Raw genomic sequence first — 18,051 nt, forward strand, 5'->3', positions numbered from 1 at the left:
AGGTTGGTAACTAAAGGCTACAGTATGAAATATTTACTGCTAATGGTGTTAAGTTCTTGAAGACCTATGCACAGCTTTCTGAGATTTGCTGCATGCCTTTAAACAGATATACCGTGTTGGGCTGTTTGTGTGTAGAGAAATGCAATGCACATATGAGTTTTTACTTTTACCTAGTTCCTCTAATGCTGTTTATTACTTGTCTCAGATTCTGGTTGAATCACCCATTAAGATTTTTTTATATGACATCTGAGAAATGACCATAGTTGTACTATAAATAGTGCTCAAGTGAGAGTTGAGTCTATTTGACTTAATGAACGCTTACGTTACTTGTTCACTTTTATAATTTTTTATATTCCTGCTTTTAAACACAATTTGCAGACAACTAGTTAAACACACACACACACAATTTAAATGGGGAAAAAAACTACATTGAAGTTTCCCTTAAGGGCTAAGATTTTACATATGTTAAGTCAGGACATTTATCTATCATTTCTACAATAACTTCAGTTCTGTCATATTGTGCACTCACATTAGACCAATTTTTAGGACGGTTTCAGAACATCCAAACTGGGGTGAAATTGAGGGGTTGAGGTAATCAGAAGCCTTGGTGCTGTGAAACTGGAGAGGGGTGCTAATCCTGTGAATCTCAGCTTTAGCTCTGCAGTCTTAAGAGCTGTGTTGGGCTGAAGCCCAAAACTCTGCAGGTGTGTGAGTCCGGTCATTGCAGAATGTTGGCTATATGCAGCTAACCAGAAAATTAGGGTTATAGAGTATTAAAGCAGAAGAGTTGCACATGGTGTTTTGCTCAAACTTGAACACAAACACTGTGGCGTAAGCATTAAAAATGTAATGTCATGGAGTTAATTCACTGTGGGAACCACTGCTCGGAATGTCTTTTTACTCTTGTTCCTGAAAAATCTCAGCTATAGGGTATTTTTGAGGGGGAAGTTGCGTAGAATACTCAAGGAGCTAATAGAGGAGGTATCTGAGCCTCTAGCTATTATCTTTGGAAAATCATGGGAGACAGGAGAGATTCCAGAAGACTGGAAAAGGGCAAATATAGTGCCCATCTATAAAAAGGGAAATAAAAACAACCCAGGAAACTACAGACCAGTTAGTTTAACTTCTGTGCCAGGGAAGATAATGGAGCAAGTAATTAAGGAAATCATCTGCAAACACTTGGAAGGTGGTAAGGTGATAGGGAATAGCCAGCATGGATTTGTAAAGAACAAATCGTGTCAAACCAATCTGATAGCTTTCTTTGATAGGATAACGAGTCTTGTGGATAAGGGAGAAGCTGTGGATGTGGTATACCTAGACTTTAGTAAGGCATTTGATACGGTCTCGCATGATATTCTTATTGATAAACTAGGCAAATACAATTTAGATGGGGCTACTATATGGTGGGTGCATAACTGGCTGGATAACCGTACTCAGAGAGTTGTTATTAATGGTTCCCAATCCTGCTGGAAAGGCATAACAAGTGGGGTTCCGCAGGGGTCTGTTTTGGGACCGGCTCTGTTCAATATCTTCATTAACGACTTAGATATTGGCATAGAAAGTACGCTTATTAAGTTTGCGGATGATACCAAACTGGGAGGGATTGCCACTGCTTTGGAGGACAGGGTCATAATTCAAAATGATCTGGACAAATTGGAGAAATGGTCTGAGTTAAACAGGATGAAGTTTAACAAAGACAAATGCAAAGTGCTCCACTTAGGAAGGAAAAATCAGTTTCACACATACAGAATGGGAAGAGACTGTCTAGGAAGGAGTCCGGCAGAAAGGGATCTAGGGGTTATAGTGGACCACAAGCTAAATATGAGTCAACAGTGTGATGCTGTTGCAAAAAAAGCAAACATGATTCTGGGATGTATTAACAGGTGTGTTGTGAGCAAGACACGAGAAGTCATTCTTCCGCTCTGCTCTGCTCTGGTTAGGCCTCAGCTGGAGTATTGTGTCCAGTCCTGGGCACCGCATTTCAAGAAAAATGTGGAGAAATTGGAGAGGGTCCAGAGAAGAGCAACAAGAATGATTAAAGGTCTTAAGAACATGACCTATGAAGGAAGGCTGAAAGAATTGGGTTTGTTTAGTTTGGAAAAGAGAAGACTGAGAAGGGACATGATAGCAGTTTTCAGGTATCTAAAAGGGTGTCATGAGGAGGAGGGAGAAAACTTGTTCACCTTCGCCTCTAAGGATAGAACAAGAAGCAATGGGCTTAAACTGCAGCAAGGGAGGTCTAGGTTGGACATTAGGAAAAAGTTCCTAACTGTCAGGGTGGTTAAACACTGGAATAAATTGCCTAGGGAGGTTGTGGAATCTCCATCTCTGGAGATATTTAAGAGTAGGTTAGATAAATGTGTATCAGGGATGGTCTAGACAGTATTTGGTCCTGCCATGAGGGCAGGGGACTGGACTCGATGACCTCTCGAGGTCCCTTCCAATCGTAGAATCTATGAATCTATGAATAATGCACACAGCTGTTGCGGCTATTGATACTAATTCCCACCTCAAGTTTAGAACTTGTCACTGTCTCCAGTTGTAGAGCTTCAGCTAAATTACTGTTGGCACCTCCTTATAAATCCAATACATAGCGCTTTGAGTTCTGAACATTCTTACAGGTGAGCCAGTTTTTGCATGAGGTCTCGACCTGGAAAGGGGTTGGAAGTGTGAGGAAGAGAGATGATCAGTTTAAAAACAATTGCTTAAATATCTGTGGGATCCCTGAATGACTCTTAGCTTAGTAGTAATATTTTTTTAGGAAGTCGTCCTGTGGAGGCACAAGAATGGACATCCATTAGTATATTATTAGATGCCTTACATGCTACATCCAGAATATCTAAATGCTTAAGTATGACCTAAATTTGCATTTGAAGAAAGAATGAGAAGTAGAATTTAAGAAAAATAGATCTTGACCTTACTAGGACAAAATCATTGATAATTAATAAACAGGAACATTCTGTGGACCTGAATTTATGAGCTGTCCAGTATAAAATAATTCAATTACTCTCTTGGATCCTATCATGACTACTTCACATTGGGAGTGTCATCAGAAAAATAAAAGTTGGCTGTGTAAATGTGGCCTTGACGCTTATATCATATTTAGTCCTCTTTGGGGATGTGGTTGCGAAAAAAAATGGAGTGGTCATTAACTGTAGAAAGATGCAGCTGTTCAGCTACTAGGTAATACTTATCCTCTTCGTAACCTTGACAGATGGAAGAAAAGTTTTTGAGAATTGTATTATCAGCAAAGAAATCAATAACAAATGGGAAAAACTCACCAGATCCTCCTGATCTAGGACTTTTTGCAAGTGCTTAATAGAGGGGGGGGAAAATCTTTCAAGGAGTGAGTTGAAAGTTTGACTTAATCTGGAACGTTTTTTTGGAATCGTATTGTAAATCACTTAGTTTCAGCTGGCCTTCTTTCTGGCGGCCTGAATTGTTTATTTGATGGGTCTTTTGGTCTGGGAACCTGTTGTGGTGCCCTTCTTTTTTTGGTTTCATAGTTTCAGATTATATCTAAGATCTCTGCCTGAAGATTAATTGTAATGATTGTCCAGTGGAACCTCAAACAGCTTCATGTTTTGGGAGAGACCATCATGACTACTTCACATTGGGAGTGTCATCAGAAAAATAAAAGTTGTCTATATAAATGTGGCCTTGATGTTCATGTTTTGGGAGAGACCATTTAATCAGCAGTTGGGGCTCTGATCAATCTCTAGCACGCTTAAAAGCTGCTCAAGGAGTATAGGAGATATCCAACCCAGAGGCCCCAGTAAGGCCTAGGAAAATGTTTATGTAGCAGCCTAAAATGTATGTCTGAATCTGGGCTGTGTTCACACCTCATTGAGGTATAAAGTGTGTAGGATCACTGACTCGATCAGGTGTTTTTTGTACTCAACAGAACTCCATTCCTATTGTGACAGATTGCCAGCTATGATGGGTCCCGCGCATTCTCCTCTTGTGGGGGTGTTCAGGGCGCCATTTCTCGCCCCTGATTTGGGGTATTAACTGTCCCACTAGTATCCCAGAGAAGGGGAGTGGAGAGGGAGGGACCCGGGCCCGCCCTCTACTCCTGGTCCCAGCCCAGGGGCCCTAGGGATAGCGGCAAACCACTTGAACTAGCGATTCCTTCCCCTGGGCTACTTCCCTCTCCGGCCCTTCAGCTTGTGGGGCTTCCTGCCCTCTCTCTGCTTGGGCAAGGTTTCTCTCAACCCTTTGTGTCTGTGGAGTCTCTCGGCTCTGTACAAGCCGGATTTCCCTTTACATAGGGTCTTGGTCTTCTGGCCCGCCACAGCACTTTTCCAAACTCTCCACTGCTTCCTTCAAACTGCTCTCTGCTCCAACACCAAACCACTCTGCTTCAACTCCTCCAACTGTCTTTTTATCAGGTCACTGGCTTCAGGTGCTCTAATTGGCTTAATTGGCTTCAGGTACTCTAATTAAACTGTAGCAGCCTCTCTTCCCTCTACAGGGAATAAGGCTCTCCTCATCCTGGGGCTTACATATCTCCCATCTATCACTCTCCTGCTGCCCTCTGGCCATGCTGTATCACACTATGTTTTCAGGCAGAAAAATATGATAAAGGTGGATTGTTTACTACAAATCACCTTGTAAGCTATTTGGGCTAGTCTGCAGGGTTTCTCTTAGGCTGTAGGATTGCACCCTGGGTAAGTAATGCCAATATGCGATCTTGGGTTTTTTTTTTTAATTCTACTAAGACATTATGGTGCTCTCGCTAATCAAAGATATCTGGCTTTGTAATTATGTTCAGGTTACTAGTTACTTTCCTTCAGTACTAATAGTGCTTGTGGGTGGAGCGAAGAATGAGGTGGGAGGAAGAGAGAACACACAGCAGAAGTAGACTTGAAGGGAAATGTGTCCTGCTAGAAATTGTCTCTTCAGTTAGAGAAGAGCTGTGTCTATGCTAAATTTTGTTTCCTAAAACTTCCCACTGTTGCTGCTTTGCTGGTGGCAATGGTAGGAATGGTAAAGTAACCACAAATCTGTGCATTTTTACTGCAGTGTTGTCCCGTGCTGCTCAGAATGGATCTCGATGAGCTACTGGTTAAAATATCCCAGCTCCTGAGTCTTGCCTACCCTAGTACTCTCACCATTGCTATCACTGGTGCAGCTCCACAACAGTGGGAAATTTTAAGGAAAAAGCCTCGTGTAGGCAAGGCCATTGGTAGTTGCCTCCTAAATGGCCAATTCAGGCTTTGGGAAGTAAAAGTAGTAAGAGAAAATGGCTAAATTACTGCTCTAAGGAGAGAAATTAACACAAACTGGGCCAGGATCCTTGCTTTAATTCAGGCCGCAGTAACTGCATTAACAGATTAGTGACAGAGCACGCAGGTGACATCAAAAGGGTTTGTGTCCGGTGAAATCCCAGCTTGTGATGCAGATATAGGACAATAGGACTAAGTGAAGTGCCTTGTGCTGCTTTGAAGTTGTGGTAGAAATATTTTTTTTTATTCAGGTCTATAATGTTGCTTGGTGCCAATGTTTTGCAGTGTCTCATAATTGGGGCTGGACCCTGTGGCCTTCGTACAGCCATCGACCTGTCCTTACTAGGAGCCAAGGTGGTGGTTATAGAAAAGCGGGATGCCTTCTCTCGCAACAATGTGCTGCACCTGTGGCCATTCACCATACACGACTTGCGGGGCCTTGGTGCCAAAAAGTTCTACGGCAAGTTCTGCGCAGGAGCCATCGATCACATCAGTAAGTAAAGCATCTGTTATCCACACATCCGATCTCACTTCTCCTCAGGGAAAAGGTGGGAGATATGTAGTGACTCAGTAAAATTTGATCTTCAGCAGTAGCTCCTCTGATCTGCTGTGTCCCTGCAATATGTGACTTTGATGCAATTCAGTCCTATGTTTTTATAGCATTGTTTGGGCCAGACCTAGATGTGGGCTAAAGGTGGGGCTGTTGCAGAACCTGTAATTGCAACCCAGCATACACCTATGATCTTGCCATGAACCCTTCCTTTCTACTTTGAAAATTAGACTTGGGGAACCAACCCCCCCCTCCAACTGATAATTCTCTTTAAGTGCCTCAGTCTTACCCCTGCAACTGTCACACTAATCTCTTTCCCTACAAATGCTAGGCAAGTTGCAGAAAATGGCCTAATACTCTTGAACATCACACTTTGCCTATGGCCCTGCAAAACCCCAAAAAGTAGAAATAAAGCTCTGACACTCCTGGTACAGGCAAATATAAGACAATTTCACATAGGTTGTAATCTGTACATTTGGAAGAGTGGAAAGGAGTGGTGAAGATGGATTCACTACTTAACGTTTTTAGGAAAGTGTCTGAGGACAAGAAAAGCTGCCAGACTATGAATAGGATTTGATTGGGTAGAGGGTTAGGAATCAAGCTACTGAGAAGATAAGATAGGTTTGATTTTAAATGGGGGATCTACTGCCCTTTTAAAGCTGAATGACTATGCTTTCACAGTCAGCAGAGTAATGCATTCCATTGTTTTTGATCATGTATTGGGCATGTTCCCAGCCAGTTCTTTTTAGCCCCGGGGATGTTTTCTACCAAGTGGTGAGCCAACAAAAGCTGGAAGAAAGGGAAGCAAATCCTACCTAGCAAAAGCTGATAAACAGGACTTGGCCTCCAGTGTAGGAAAAAGGTCTAGCTCTTGCTTTGAAGTGATAGGACTGACAGAAAGATTTCTGGAACTTTGATCTTACAGACAGAGACACAGAGCATTCCATCCTCTTTTGTCCCGTCCCCCCCCCGTCCCCCCAAATTACAGCAATTAAGTGGAGTCCCGAATTAGGCAGTAGAGTTTTCCCTGCAGAGTAGCAGTGTCTTTCTCCTGTAGTATTCCTCCAGGCCTACAAACTACCTACCTCACTCTAAGAAGCTGTGCTAGCTCTTGAAGGAGCAGAAGGTGTGAAGCTTGATGCCCTGCCATGAACCCTGAACCACAATCCTTGGGATAGGAAGGCAGGTGTTGGACAAACTTCCCCATTGGTCTGGGAGACTGATTTCTGTGTTCTTTGAAAACATCTTATAAAATGCTTTATTTATAAAAATGATCTGAAGAGGCTTATGTAGTAACTGGTGCTTCCATAAGATGTGCACTGATGAACATATATAATACAGGTAGATTTTTGTCTTCATACAATATTAACTTATTGTCTGAGTCTATCTCCTGTCCTGCAGGTATCCGTCAGCTCCAGCTCATCCTCTTGAAGGTTGCCTTGATCTTGGGAATAGAGATCCATGTCAACGTGGAATTCCAGGGGCTTGTCTATCCCCCTGAGGACCAGGAGAATGAGAGTAAGTAGAACGAAATGGGAGGGGAAGTAGGGGAGTAAAAATGTACACAATGCTGCTCTTCAGACTGAAGAAGCAGGCTAGTTTAATCCAATAGGTTTTACTTTCTAGTACCTAAAGTTGGTGGTTCTTGGTGGCCCCTATGGATATTCACTGGGGGTTTGGATGCGCTCTCTTTGCCCTGGACCAGAAATTCTTCAATAGCAGCATCTGTTGGTTTGCACCTGCACCTTTTGTCTCCATGTGCTCCGAACCGAGGGCATAAGGGGCAGTGCGGACCAGCCACCTCTCCAATTCCTGCTCTACTGCAAATCTGAAGAGGATCTGAGCAGTGGGGAAGGAGGATGGGACCCAAATACACAGGGGAACCATGCAGCTTGAAGAACTCTAGCTACTATAAGGTATAAGTAACCTTCCTTCTTCTTTGAATGCTGGTCTCCATGGGTATTCACTGAAGGTGACTCCCGAGCGGTATTTATTGAGTAGGCAAGTCTAAGGAGGTGCTCTGCACCAGTCTGCAGGATCGCTGAACCAAAGGAAGCAACCACAGCCATGAGGGCATAGTGCTTGGAAACCATGTGACTGAAGCCCCAGGCTGCTGCTCTGTAGATCTAAGGGGGGGGGGGATTCCTTGAGCTTGAGCTCTGGTAGAATGAGCCCTGACCAATAGTTAATAGTTTAGTCGTAGTTAGTTAGTGGGGATGGGGGGTCTGCCCTGCCCTCCATTGTTCTCCCAGGGCATTTAGTGTGACCAGGGTTCTGAGCTTCAAGTCCAACCTGGCCTGCCTTCAGGACTTCCAAGTGAGTGACCCTCTTGAGAGCTCCCTTGGGGGATCACACATTCCATCAGAGTGTGAGACCTGCCACTCCTTTCCCCTTGGCACTAGGCAGTCTCTGGAATTTAGACTCTGCAGACATCTAATGGAGCCCTCCGTGAGGCCCCTGTCAGATCTGGAACCTTTCTGCTCTCCCTCTTGTTGGTCAGCGCCTCAATAGCAACAGCATTTTCCAGCTCAGAATCCTCCAGCAGCCCCAAGGACTCCATGAAACGAGATATGAAGAGGAAAGGAGAAACAGCTATAGAAAGAGACAAATCACTGCATAAGACCACCAAGAAAAGGTCTGCTTTTTCCCCACCCTTGATACCAGATGAGACTCCGTGCCTCAGAGTGGGTTCACCCAGAGCTCACAGGGAGCACGGGCCAGATGCTTCTGGCACTAAGGTGTGTAAGTATAGGAAGGAGAACTCGCCCACCGCACCACACCGAGACCTGTGCCCAACCCCACCTCAGGACACCAACCTATACTGAAGTACCTGGCCAGTTCTCCTTCCTAAAACCTCATTACAGCCTTTTTGAGGACCTGGCGATTTACACAGATCCTGAGTTGCCAAAACCATAGGACTCAGTTCTAGTCAGAGAGATCACTACGCTATTCAGATGATGAACAGGAGGTGATACCACTGGTTCCCCCAATGGTCCAGACACGGGACATCGGTCCAGGTGGTTTCCAGAGGCCCCTACATCCCCATGACCTATACTATGCAGCTAGGGACCAATGGTACCCCCCTGTGGGACCTGCTTCTGTAACCATATATGGGCTTACACACTGACGATACTGGAGCTCTTGGGATCCATGCTATCAAGCCTCAGACTGAGGAGCTGGGGGCATCACTTTTGGCAGAAATTACCTCCAAGACAGGAACCTCAACTCCCCAGGATAATATGGAGGAACAACAACTGGACAAGTCAGTAATGCTAGATCTGCCAACAGCATCTTCTTCATCTCCAGATGAAGCAATGGTACCACCCTCTCTCTCCCCTCCAGAGGACTACAGGCAGTACCGGGAACTTCTGAGGAGGATCAGTGAAACCCTCCACAGTCCACTGTAAGAGGTTCAGGATCCTACACAAACTCCTGGATATTCTCCAGTACACAGATCCTTCCAAGGTGACTCTTGCTATTAATAAGCCCATTTTAGAGCCTGCTAAGGGCATTTGGTACACACCAGCCACCTGTTCCCTGACCCCTGAGAGGACTGAAAAGAAATATTTTGTTTCCTCCCGGGGGGGTGGGGGGAGGGAGAAGTACTTTTTTCACACCCTAAGCTGAACTCTCTGATTGTCCAAGCAGTCATAGTGTGGAAGAGACTATACCAACCCAGGTCCACTCCTTTGGACAGTGATGCCATCATCAGAAAGAACTTTTCTTCAGCCAGACTACTATGCCACATTGAACTAACAGGAAGTCATGGCAAAGTATGACTTCATTAACTACAATATGCTGTCAGAGTTCATCAGTAAACTATTGCAGGACTGTAGGCCTCAATTCCAGGCTATCCCTAGATGAAGGGAAGCTGGTAGCTAGATTGTCCCTTCAGGTGCCACTTGATGCAGCGGACCTGGCTTCCTGTGCCATGGTGACCTTGGTGGTCATGAGGCAGATATCTTTGCTGCAGTCATTGGAGTTCCCCAAAGAGATCCGGTTGATGTTTGATAAATTGGAGAGAGTTCAGAGAAGAGCCATGGGAATGATTAAAATATTAGAAAACTTGCCAGATAGTGATAGACTCAAGGAACTGAATCTATTTATCTTATGAAAGGGCAGGTTAAAAGGTGACTTGATCAGTCTGTAAGTACCTCCGATGGGAACAAATATTTGATGATGGACTCTTCAGTCTAGCAGAGAAAAGTATAACATGATTCAATGGCTGAAAGTTGAAGCTAGAAAAATTCAGACGGGAAATAAGGTGTAAATTTTTAACAGTGAGAGTAATTAATCATTGGAATAACTTAGCAAGGATTGTGGTGGATTCTCCATCACTGGAAATTTTTAAATCAAGATTGGATATTTTCCTGAAATATATGCTGTAGGAATTGTTTTGGGGAAATTCTATGGCCTGTGTTATACAGGACGTCAGACTAGATGGTCACAATGGTCCATTCTGTAGAGATTCACAGATTCATAAATTCTGTTTTGAGGATAACAACCTATTTAGGGAGAAAGCTGAGTCGCTTCTTTCCCTTAAGGGTTCTTGTGCCACCTTCTACTCTTTTTGGGAATATACACCTCTGCTCTTCACAGGTAAATTTTCTAAGCTGCCACTACAAAGATACCAGCCAACCCCTCAGCTGTTCTACCACCAGAGGGCCTATGAACTCCTGAAAAGACGTCAGAGGGTGCAGCACGACAGACACATCATACCAAAACCCTCTCCAGACTCAAACACCTACCAAGACATTTTGATGGGATGTTCACAAGCCATCAGCCAGTCCAGGCACAACCAGTCTCCATTCCCCCTTTCAGTGTTTTCCCCTGACCTGTTTTCTTCTTGTGGGCAGCTTATAACTTTAGACAAATGGGTCTTAGGCATCATTGCAACTGGGTATGCCATCAAATTCCTGTTGTCCCACCCCCTTGAAAATCTGCCCCTGTTCAGAGACCCCTGTCATGAAAGGATTCTCGGACAAGAGCTGAACTCCCTAATCCAGCTAGGGGCTATAGAGCTTGTACCCCGTCGTCACAAGGGGAAGGGCCTTTACTTCAAATACTGCCTAATCCCCAAAAAGAAAGTGTGCCGGAGGCCCATCTTGGAACTCAGGCAACTGAACATCATCTGCTACTCCAGATTCAGAATGTCTACCCTGTCTGCTATAATCCCCTCCTTGAAAGAAGGTGACTGATTTGCAGCTCCTGATTTGAAGGACACCTGTTTTGCATATTTTGACATCCATCAGCGCACAGGAGATTGCTGCGTTTCACAGTGAGATTAGTGCATTCCGGTACATGATGCTCCCCTTTGCCCTTTCAGCAGCCCCAAGGGTTTATACAAAAGTCATGGCAGTGGTGGCAGCACACCTGCACTGTCAACACAACTCTATATTTCCCTGCCTATGTTATTGGCTGCTCACAAGAGGATTGTATCACAAGGCACAGGTAGTACTCATCTCCTTACTCAACCTGAGTCACTCCTTGGGACTTCAGGTAAATCCAGGAAGGTTCACTTTAACACTCACAACAACTACAGAATTTACTGGAGCAAATCTAGACTCTATTGCAGCCAGAACCTGTTTACCACAGGACAGATTCCTTGCAAAGATAGACCTCATTCACCTTCTTCTCAGACATCAGTCCAGTCCTACTTAATCTAGCTAGGTCACCAGGCTACATGCATTTACTTTGACCCCCTTTGCGAGGCTCCACTTTCACGGTCTCCAGGCTTAGCTGAGGAAGGTCTACACTCTGAGCAGAGACCCCCTAGACAAAAGTCTCACTTCCTCAGTGTCCTGATATCACTCACCAACTGGGAAAAGAGGGGCAATGTTTGTGTAGGGTTCCTTTTGTTCCTGTGCCACCCACAAAGACACTTGTTATGGATTCCTTTCTACTGGGCTGTGGAATGGATCTGGACAACCACGCAGCTCAGGGTACCTAGACTCTGCAAGAATCCACACTCCACGTCAATGTTCTTGAGCTTCAGGCAGTACACAAAGAGTGTAAGAGGTTCCTGCCCTTCATCTGGTCCACAGATGTCCAGGTCAGATCAGACAACATGGCCGCTGTTTATTATGCAAACAAATGGCAGAGCAAGGTCTGCCCCGCTCTGCAGGGAAGCAGTCAAACTCTGGAACTGGTGCATACAGCATCAGATTATCCTCTATGCAATGTATTTACCAGGAGTAATGAACTCCCTAGCAGACACCGTAGGCATTTTCACAAGGGGAAGCACCAGCAGATTTTTTTGCCAGTGGGGATTCCCATCATCGGAGTTTGTTGCAACTGATGGAAACAGGAAGTGCCCAACCAATTGTTCTCAAGACTCACAGGGGCCTCACTTCAGAGGGGATGCCTTCCCAGTGCAATGGTCAGACCTGATGAAGTATGCTTTCCCTCACATTCCCCTCCTACCTCACGTCCTCAGAAAGATCAAGTGTAACAAGGCAACAGTGATTTTAATAGTACCATGGTGGCCATGACAGTTTTGGTTCACCACAGCTGGGCAGATGGCCTCCTGCCCATGCATTCACCTGCAGCTATCTCCCAGCCTACTGCTACAGACAGGAAGCATCTCCAACCATCCTACCACCACACCTCTCCATCTGTCAGACTGGTTATTGGATGGACAGCAGACTTGCACAGATCTTGCTTGGAGGAGGTCCAATCCATCCTTCTCAATAACAGGAAACCCTCAACAAGAAAGTGTTATGCTGCCAAATGGAAGCGGTTCTCCCTGTGATGCCAGAGCATCATTTGCCTTTGAAGAAGTCCAGAATTCCTCTTATCTTGGACTGTCTCCTCTCCTTTTAGGTCATCGGGCCTATCCATCAGTTCACTACGGGTACACTTAGCGGCTATCAGTGTCTCTCATTCTTTGGTAGAGAGCTGTTGGTTTTCACCCACCCCATAACAGTAAAGTTGTTAAAAGGCATTGTCAGAAACTTGCCACCAGTTTCAAAATTTATGCCTGCTTAGGATGTGAACGAGATACTATCGGCGCTTATGAACCTGCCATTTGAATCTTTTGGCTTCCTGTTCCTCTTACACTTATTGATGGAGGTGGCATTCCTAACAGCTACCTCCTCGGCCAAGAGAGTGGGTGAACTCGGGGCCCTGGTGATGGACCCACCTTATACTGTCTTTCACAGAGACAAAGTATCCCTGAGATTGCATCCCAAGTTTGTCCTCACGATTCCTCCTGATTTTCACTTGAACCAGAAGGTTCACCTTCCTGTATTTTATCTGAGACCTCACAATAATGAGGAGGACTGGAGACCCTAGATGTACACAGAGATCTGGCCTTCTACCTGGACAGGCCAAGGCCCGTTAGAAGATCTCTGAGGTTATTCGTCTCCTTTGCTGAGAGGATGAAAGGAGAGGCAGTATTTTCCCAACGACACTCTGAATGGATTTCCAACTCCATCCTCTTCTGCTATGAGCTGGCAGAACCCCTCCTCCTTAGTCTGTCAAGGCTCATTATACCAGAGCTCAAGCTGCCTTAATGGCTTCCCTGCACGGAATCTCACTTTTTGAGACCTACAGAGCAACAACCTGGGGTTCCCGGCACTGTGCCCTTGTGCAAACCTCCGCTGTGGATGATTCCTTTGGTTCAGTGTTCTTGTGAACTGTGGTGCAGAGCACCTCCTCAATAATCACTGCTCGGGAGTCACCCACAGTGAATATCCACAAGAACCAGCTCTTGAAGAAAAGACGGTTACTTACCATATAGTCACTGGAGTTCTTCAAGCTGTATGGTCCTTATGGGTATTCGCATCCTGCTCCCCTTCCCCTCTGCTCAGATCCTCTTCGGATTCGCGGTAGAGTAGGAACAGGAGAGGCGGTCAGTCTACACTGTCCCTTGTGCTCCCAGATGAGGGCATGAGGAACTGAAGGACACAGACCTCGACTGACAGACACAGCTATTGAAAAATTTCCAGACCCAAGCGCAGGGAGCGCATGCAAACTCCCAGCAAATACCCATATGGGCCAGCACTTCAAGAACTCCAGTTACTATAAGATAAGTAACTTAACCTTCCTTTCTTCACTTTACAAAACTAAAAGTACCTAATGTATTCTGCTGAAATGGACAAAATGCTACAGTTTATAATAGTTCCTGCAGAATTTTGGCCCATTGCGCCTACAGTACTGTAGAACTTTTTTGAAACAGCAACCACTTGAATTGCATGCGTTGTGGCTATTTAGATCATTTTCCCTGCACACTTGCCATGGATGTTGTTGGCAGTCTTGTTACTGGCCAAACAGATCAAGTAACGTATGAGAAGTTGACTTTGAATCTATTGGGCAAAGTCTTTTTCAGTCTTGTAACACAGAGAGCCTTACAATGATCTCTCTAGTATACTGTTATGCTTTGTCCTAGTTCCATTAAACCCCATTTGTCTAAAAGCTTTTGGTAGATTGTGGCTGTTGGGTTCCCTTTAAGTGAAACGATGTGTACAGTAGGCTTAGATCTTACTACTGCAAGTGTTTTCCAGATGCAATCGGGGTACCATAATGGTCCTGAAAAGATGCTACCACCACCTGTTAGGGTATCAACTGTGTAGCCTCCCAAGCCAGGGATGTGAGAAATGGTTTGTGTAGGAAGTGAGAGGTGATTCCTATCTCACTTTTTTTTTTAAATGTCTGTGTATGTAGATGCACCTAATACATTATTAACTGAGGGTTTATCCACAGGGATAGGCTGGCGTGCACAGGTCCACCCGAAAACACACCCGGTGTCAGAGTACGAATTTGAAGTGGTCATTGGAGGAGATGGCAGGAGGAACACTTTAGAAGGTAATGGCTCCTGATGCGTCCACAATGGAGAGCTTTCCACAACACAGACTTAGCAGTGGAATTGTCTCTATTTTAAATGGTCATAGCAGAGCTGAACAAAAAAAAATTTCTGTATGAGCTGCACTCCAATCTCTTTCCAAATATTCATCACTTAAAAAGTCTGTAAAGATGTGACAGAGGAGACACAAGCTCCCCTTCAGCCCTCAGGAATCCAGTTGGCCAGTTGTATCACCACTTCCTCTTCCATTCTCTTCATCTTCCTCTACAAGCAAAGCAGCAGGTGTATTGGGCTTGATTACTTTCTGATTCTCTACATATTCTAGATTTTTTTTTTTTTATGTGGACTAATCTTGCACTTGCAGCGCCTCCTGCTTCTGAGATAAGGTGGGGAATTATTAGGCATATCAATGGGGTGGTTTTAAATCATTGCTGTAAGAGCCATTGCACTGTGTGGGAAAGAGGTGAGTCATTTCAATATAGTCAGACATTTTCCTTTTTCTTCAAAGATCCAAGTTTTATTTTCCTGGTTTAGCAATTTGCAAGAGAGGATTTTGTTGCTTCCCCTATAAAGAAGAATGTCTGTAATATCTGACCCCTTCCGTCATATATTTAGGGGCCCGCTTTGTAGCAGGCTGAGTGAGTCTTCTCTGAACTTGAGCTGTATTTCATGATCTCTGCTCTATCCTGTCCCTAGGGTTTCGTCGGAAGGAGTTCCGTGGTAAACTGGCAATTGCTATCACAGCAAACTTCATCAATCGCAACACCACAGCCGAAGCCAAAGTGGAGGAGATCAGTGGTGTGGCCTTCATATTTAACCAGAAGTTCTTCCAGGATCTGCGAGAAGCCACAGGTTTGTGAACAATGACCAAGTATCTAGAGGTGAAGGAGTTTATCTAATTACCAGTTTTTTACACCAGTTTTTGTCTCCTTAAGCTGCTTTTTTTCACCAATGAATGAGTGAGTTTCGTGGCCCTTGATCCAAGAAGTACATCACTATTGTCTGTCCTTCCTGTCTGATTGTCTCCCACTTTCTCAACTGATTTGTTCCAGCTTGTTCTTCAGCTGCTTGTCATTGTAACTTGTAACTGGAGGGCTGTGCTTTTTAACTTTTGGACAAGTGGTAAGCCGTCGGAGCATTCCATGGAGAAACTAGGATGCCATGTTTTCCCTGTCTCCCCCACTCCTCTGAAGTCAAGCTTTGGAATGTCAAAACAAGGTCAGGGCCACTAGGAAGGGAGAGAGATGTCTCTGTGTAGCTAAAGGTTCAATTTTTGAAACCCCTTGAAAGCATGTGAATCAAATGCTCAGTGCAGCCATATAATAGTTCTCTCTGTTGTAAGGGTTACCAGCCCATGTAACTTCAGTCTGGTGTATACTCCTTGTAGGTTGGAGCTTTCCAAAGCTTTGGGGGATTTTGGCAGGGCCCTCCATTACATTTAGAGGCGTAGGTGAGTCTCATGTGCACTATCAGACATTCTCTGTGCACAGGCCTCACCTTCGCATGAGCCAGAGCTCTTCCAAACGATGCTGTGAGCTCTTGTACTACACATAACGTACAACCGACTTGGATGTAGTAACACACTTTCTTCTGTCATAGGTATTGACTTGGAGAACATTGTCTACTACAAAGATGACACTCACTACTTCGTCATGACTGCCAAAAAGCAGAGTTTGCTGGACAAAGGGGTGATACTGCATGTGCGTATTACATTCTCCCAAACCTCTCCATATTGGATGTATGAGACAATCTGGCCTTGGCACCTTGAGAGAAGGGAGTATATTTTTGAAGGGAATTAAATAAATGAGCGTTTAACATATACCTGGGCATATTGACTTCTCTTCAATGTTTTGAGGTAGGACTCTCTTAGGACATGGCCAGCAGGATTTTTAAGGCAGGCATGTGACTAGTGCCCTGTTTGAGGAAGCAGATTGAGTCCTTAGAAAAGGATGACATGCTCTGCTCTGCACTCATTCACATCCCCCTTCAGATCTGGGGCTTCTAGACATAGCAAGTTTAATTGTCCTGCAAGGCCCATAGACTCCTTCAGTGACTCTGCCTCGTTTGGTGGAGGTGAAAGAACTGGGAGTGTGTGAAGGATCTTGTGATCAGGGCCGGCTCCAGGCACCAGCACAGCAAGCAGGTGCTTGGGGCAGCCAAGGGGAAGCGGCGGCACGTTGGGCTGTTCGGCAGCAATTTGGCGGCCGGTCCCTCTCGGAGGGAAGCACCTGCCGCCGAATTCCCGCCGAAGAAGAAAGCGGCGCGGTGGAGCTGCCGCTGATCGCAATTGGGATCGCGGCTTTTTTTTTCCCCCCCCGCCAAAAACCCTGGAGCCGGTCCTGCTTGTGATAGAGCTTTACCCATTACTTGTATTGACAGAGATCAGTTTAATGTTGGTTTTGGTCCTAAAGAAATAAGTAGGACTCTAGATCTTGCATCTTTTGTCTGAAAACAGAGCATGGAGGGAAGTGCGCAGGAGTTTAAATTAACTACCATATACACCAATGGGCTAACACTTCATTTACACTTGATTTGTCAACAGCTGGACTGCACTATTTAGTCTGTTCTGACAATATACAGCGCCAGGCTGTACCTTAGAACTGCCTCCTATGGTTATGGCAAGACAGCTGCATATTAATCACCAAGAATTTAACATTCTCCAATAAGTTGTTTTACTAACTGGCCTGCTAGTGGTTTGGGACCGTTATGCAATATCTCACATGGGGTATGTCAGTCTGACTTGGAGAAACATGATTTGAAATAATATATTAGGGGAATCCTGGATATCAGATTTCAAACATTAGTCCAAATAAACATGTAAAAATATTGTATGTTAATTGCTTTGCTCAGATGCCCTAAGCTGGCGCACACTAAGCTTGTTTTAATCAAGACCTAAACCCAGACATGCTTCCCTTATAGTGAAGTTCACAGGACTTCAGCTGGATGCTTTCACTGAGGGCATGTCTACCCAGTGAGGTAACGCGTACTACGGGCTGGGGACTGGGAACAGGGGTGATTTCTAAAGCGACTAACATGTAATGCAGTAACTGGCCCACGAAGACCTGCTGGTGTGCACTAAAAGTTCCCTAGTGCACTTTAACATAGTACTGTGTCAAACAGTGCTATGTTGAAGTGCATTAGGAAACTTTTAATGTGCACCAGCTGGATCTACACAGACCAGTTAGTGCGTGACACAATGTGCTTTAGAAATCACTCCCCTGTAGTCTGCATTGCTTCTCTGTGTAGACAAGCTCTTAATCTTCACTTCAGCTTTTTATGTTGATGTGATTTAGGTTTTTATAGCTAAGCTCTGAAGTTCACTCCCTATAAAGATGTAATAGAAAAGGTATTTAAGTACTCAAAGTAAAAAAAATTAATTTAGCAGGTGACGTAATCATGAAGCTTCTTCAGAAACAATCATCAAAAGGCTGGAGTTATACAACTTTATGAAGCTGTAGCGTCTGTTGTTG

At 44.7% G+C, this 18,051-nt stretch overlaps 1 protein-coding gene across 1 annotated transcript in view; it reads left to right on the top strand.

The window, feature by feature from the left end:
• Positions 1-18,051, top strand: part of MICAL3 (microtubule associated monooxygenase, calponin and LIM domain containing 3) — a 159,196-nt gene that overhangs the window by 3,490 nt on the left and 137,655 nt on the right. Inside the window, exons 2-6 of the mRNA XM_024210483.2 lie at positions 5,514-5,721; positions 7,180-7,296; positions 14,482-14,583; positions 15,278-15,433; positions 16,181-16,281. Coding sequence (XP_024066251.1) covers positions 5,514-5,721; positions 7,180-7,296; positions 14,482-14,583; positions 15,278-15,433; positions 16,181-16,281 — 684 coding nt within the window. The remainder of the gene's footprint in view (positions 1-5,513; positions 5,722-7,179; positions 7,297-14,481; positions 14,584-15,277; positions 15,434-16,180; positions 16,282-18,051) is intronic.

This window comes from Terrapene carolina, unplaced genomic scaffold (assembly GCF_002925995.2).
Source record: "Terrapene carolina triunguis isolate 2854851 unplaced genomic scaffold, T_m_triunguis-2.0 Scaffold190, whole genome shotgun sequence".
NCBI lineage: Eukaryota > Metazoa > Chordata > Testudines > Emydidae > Terrapene > Terrapene triunguis.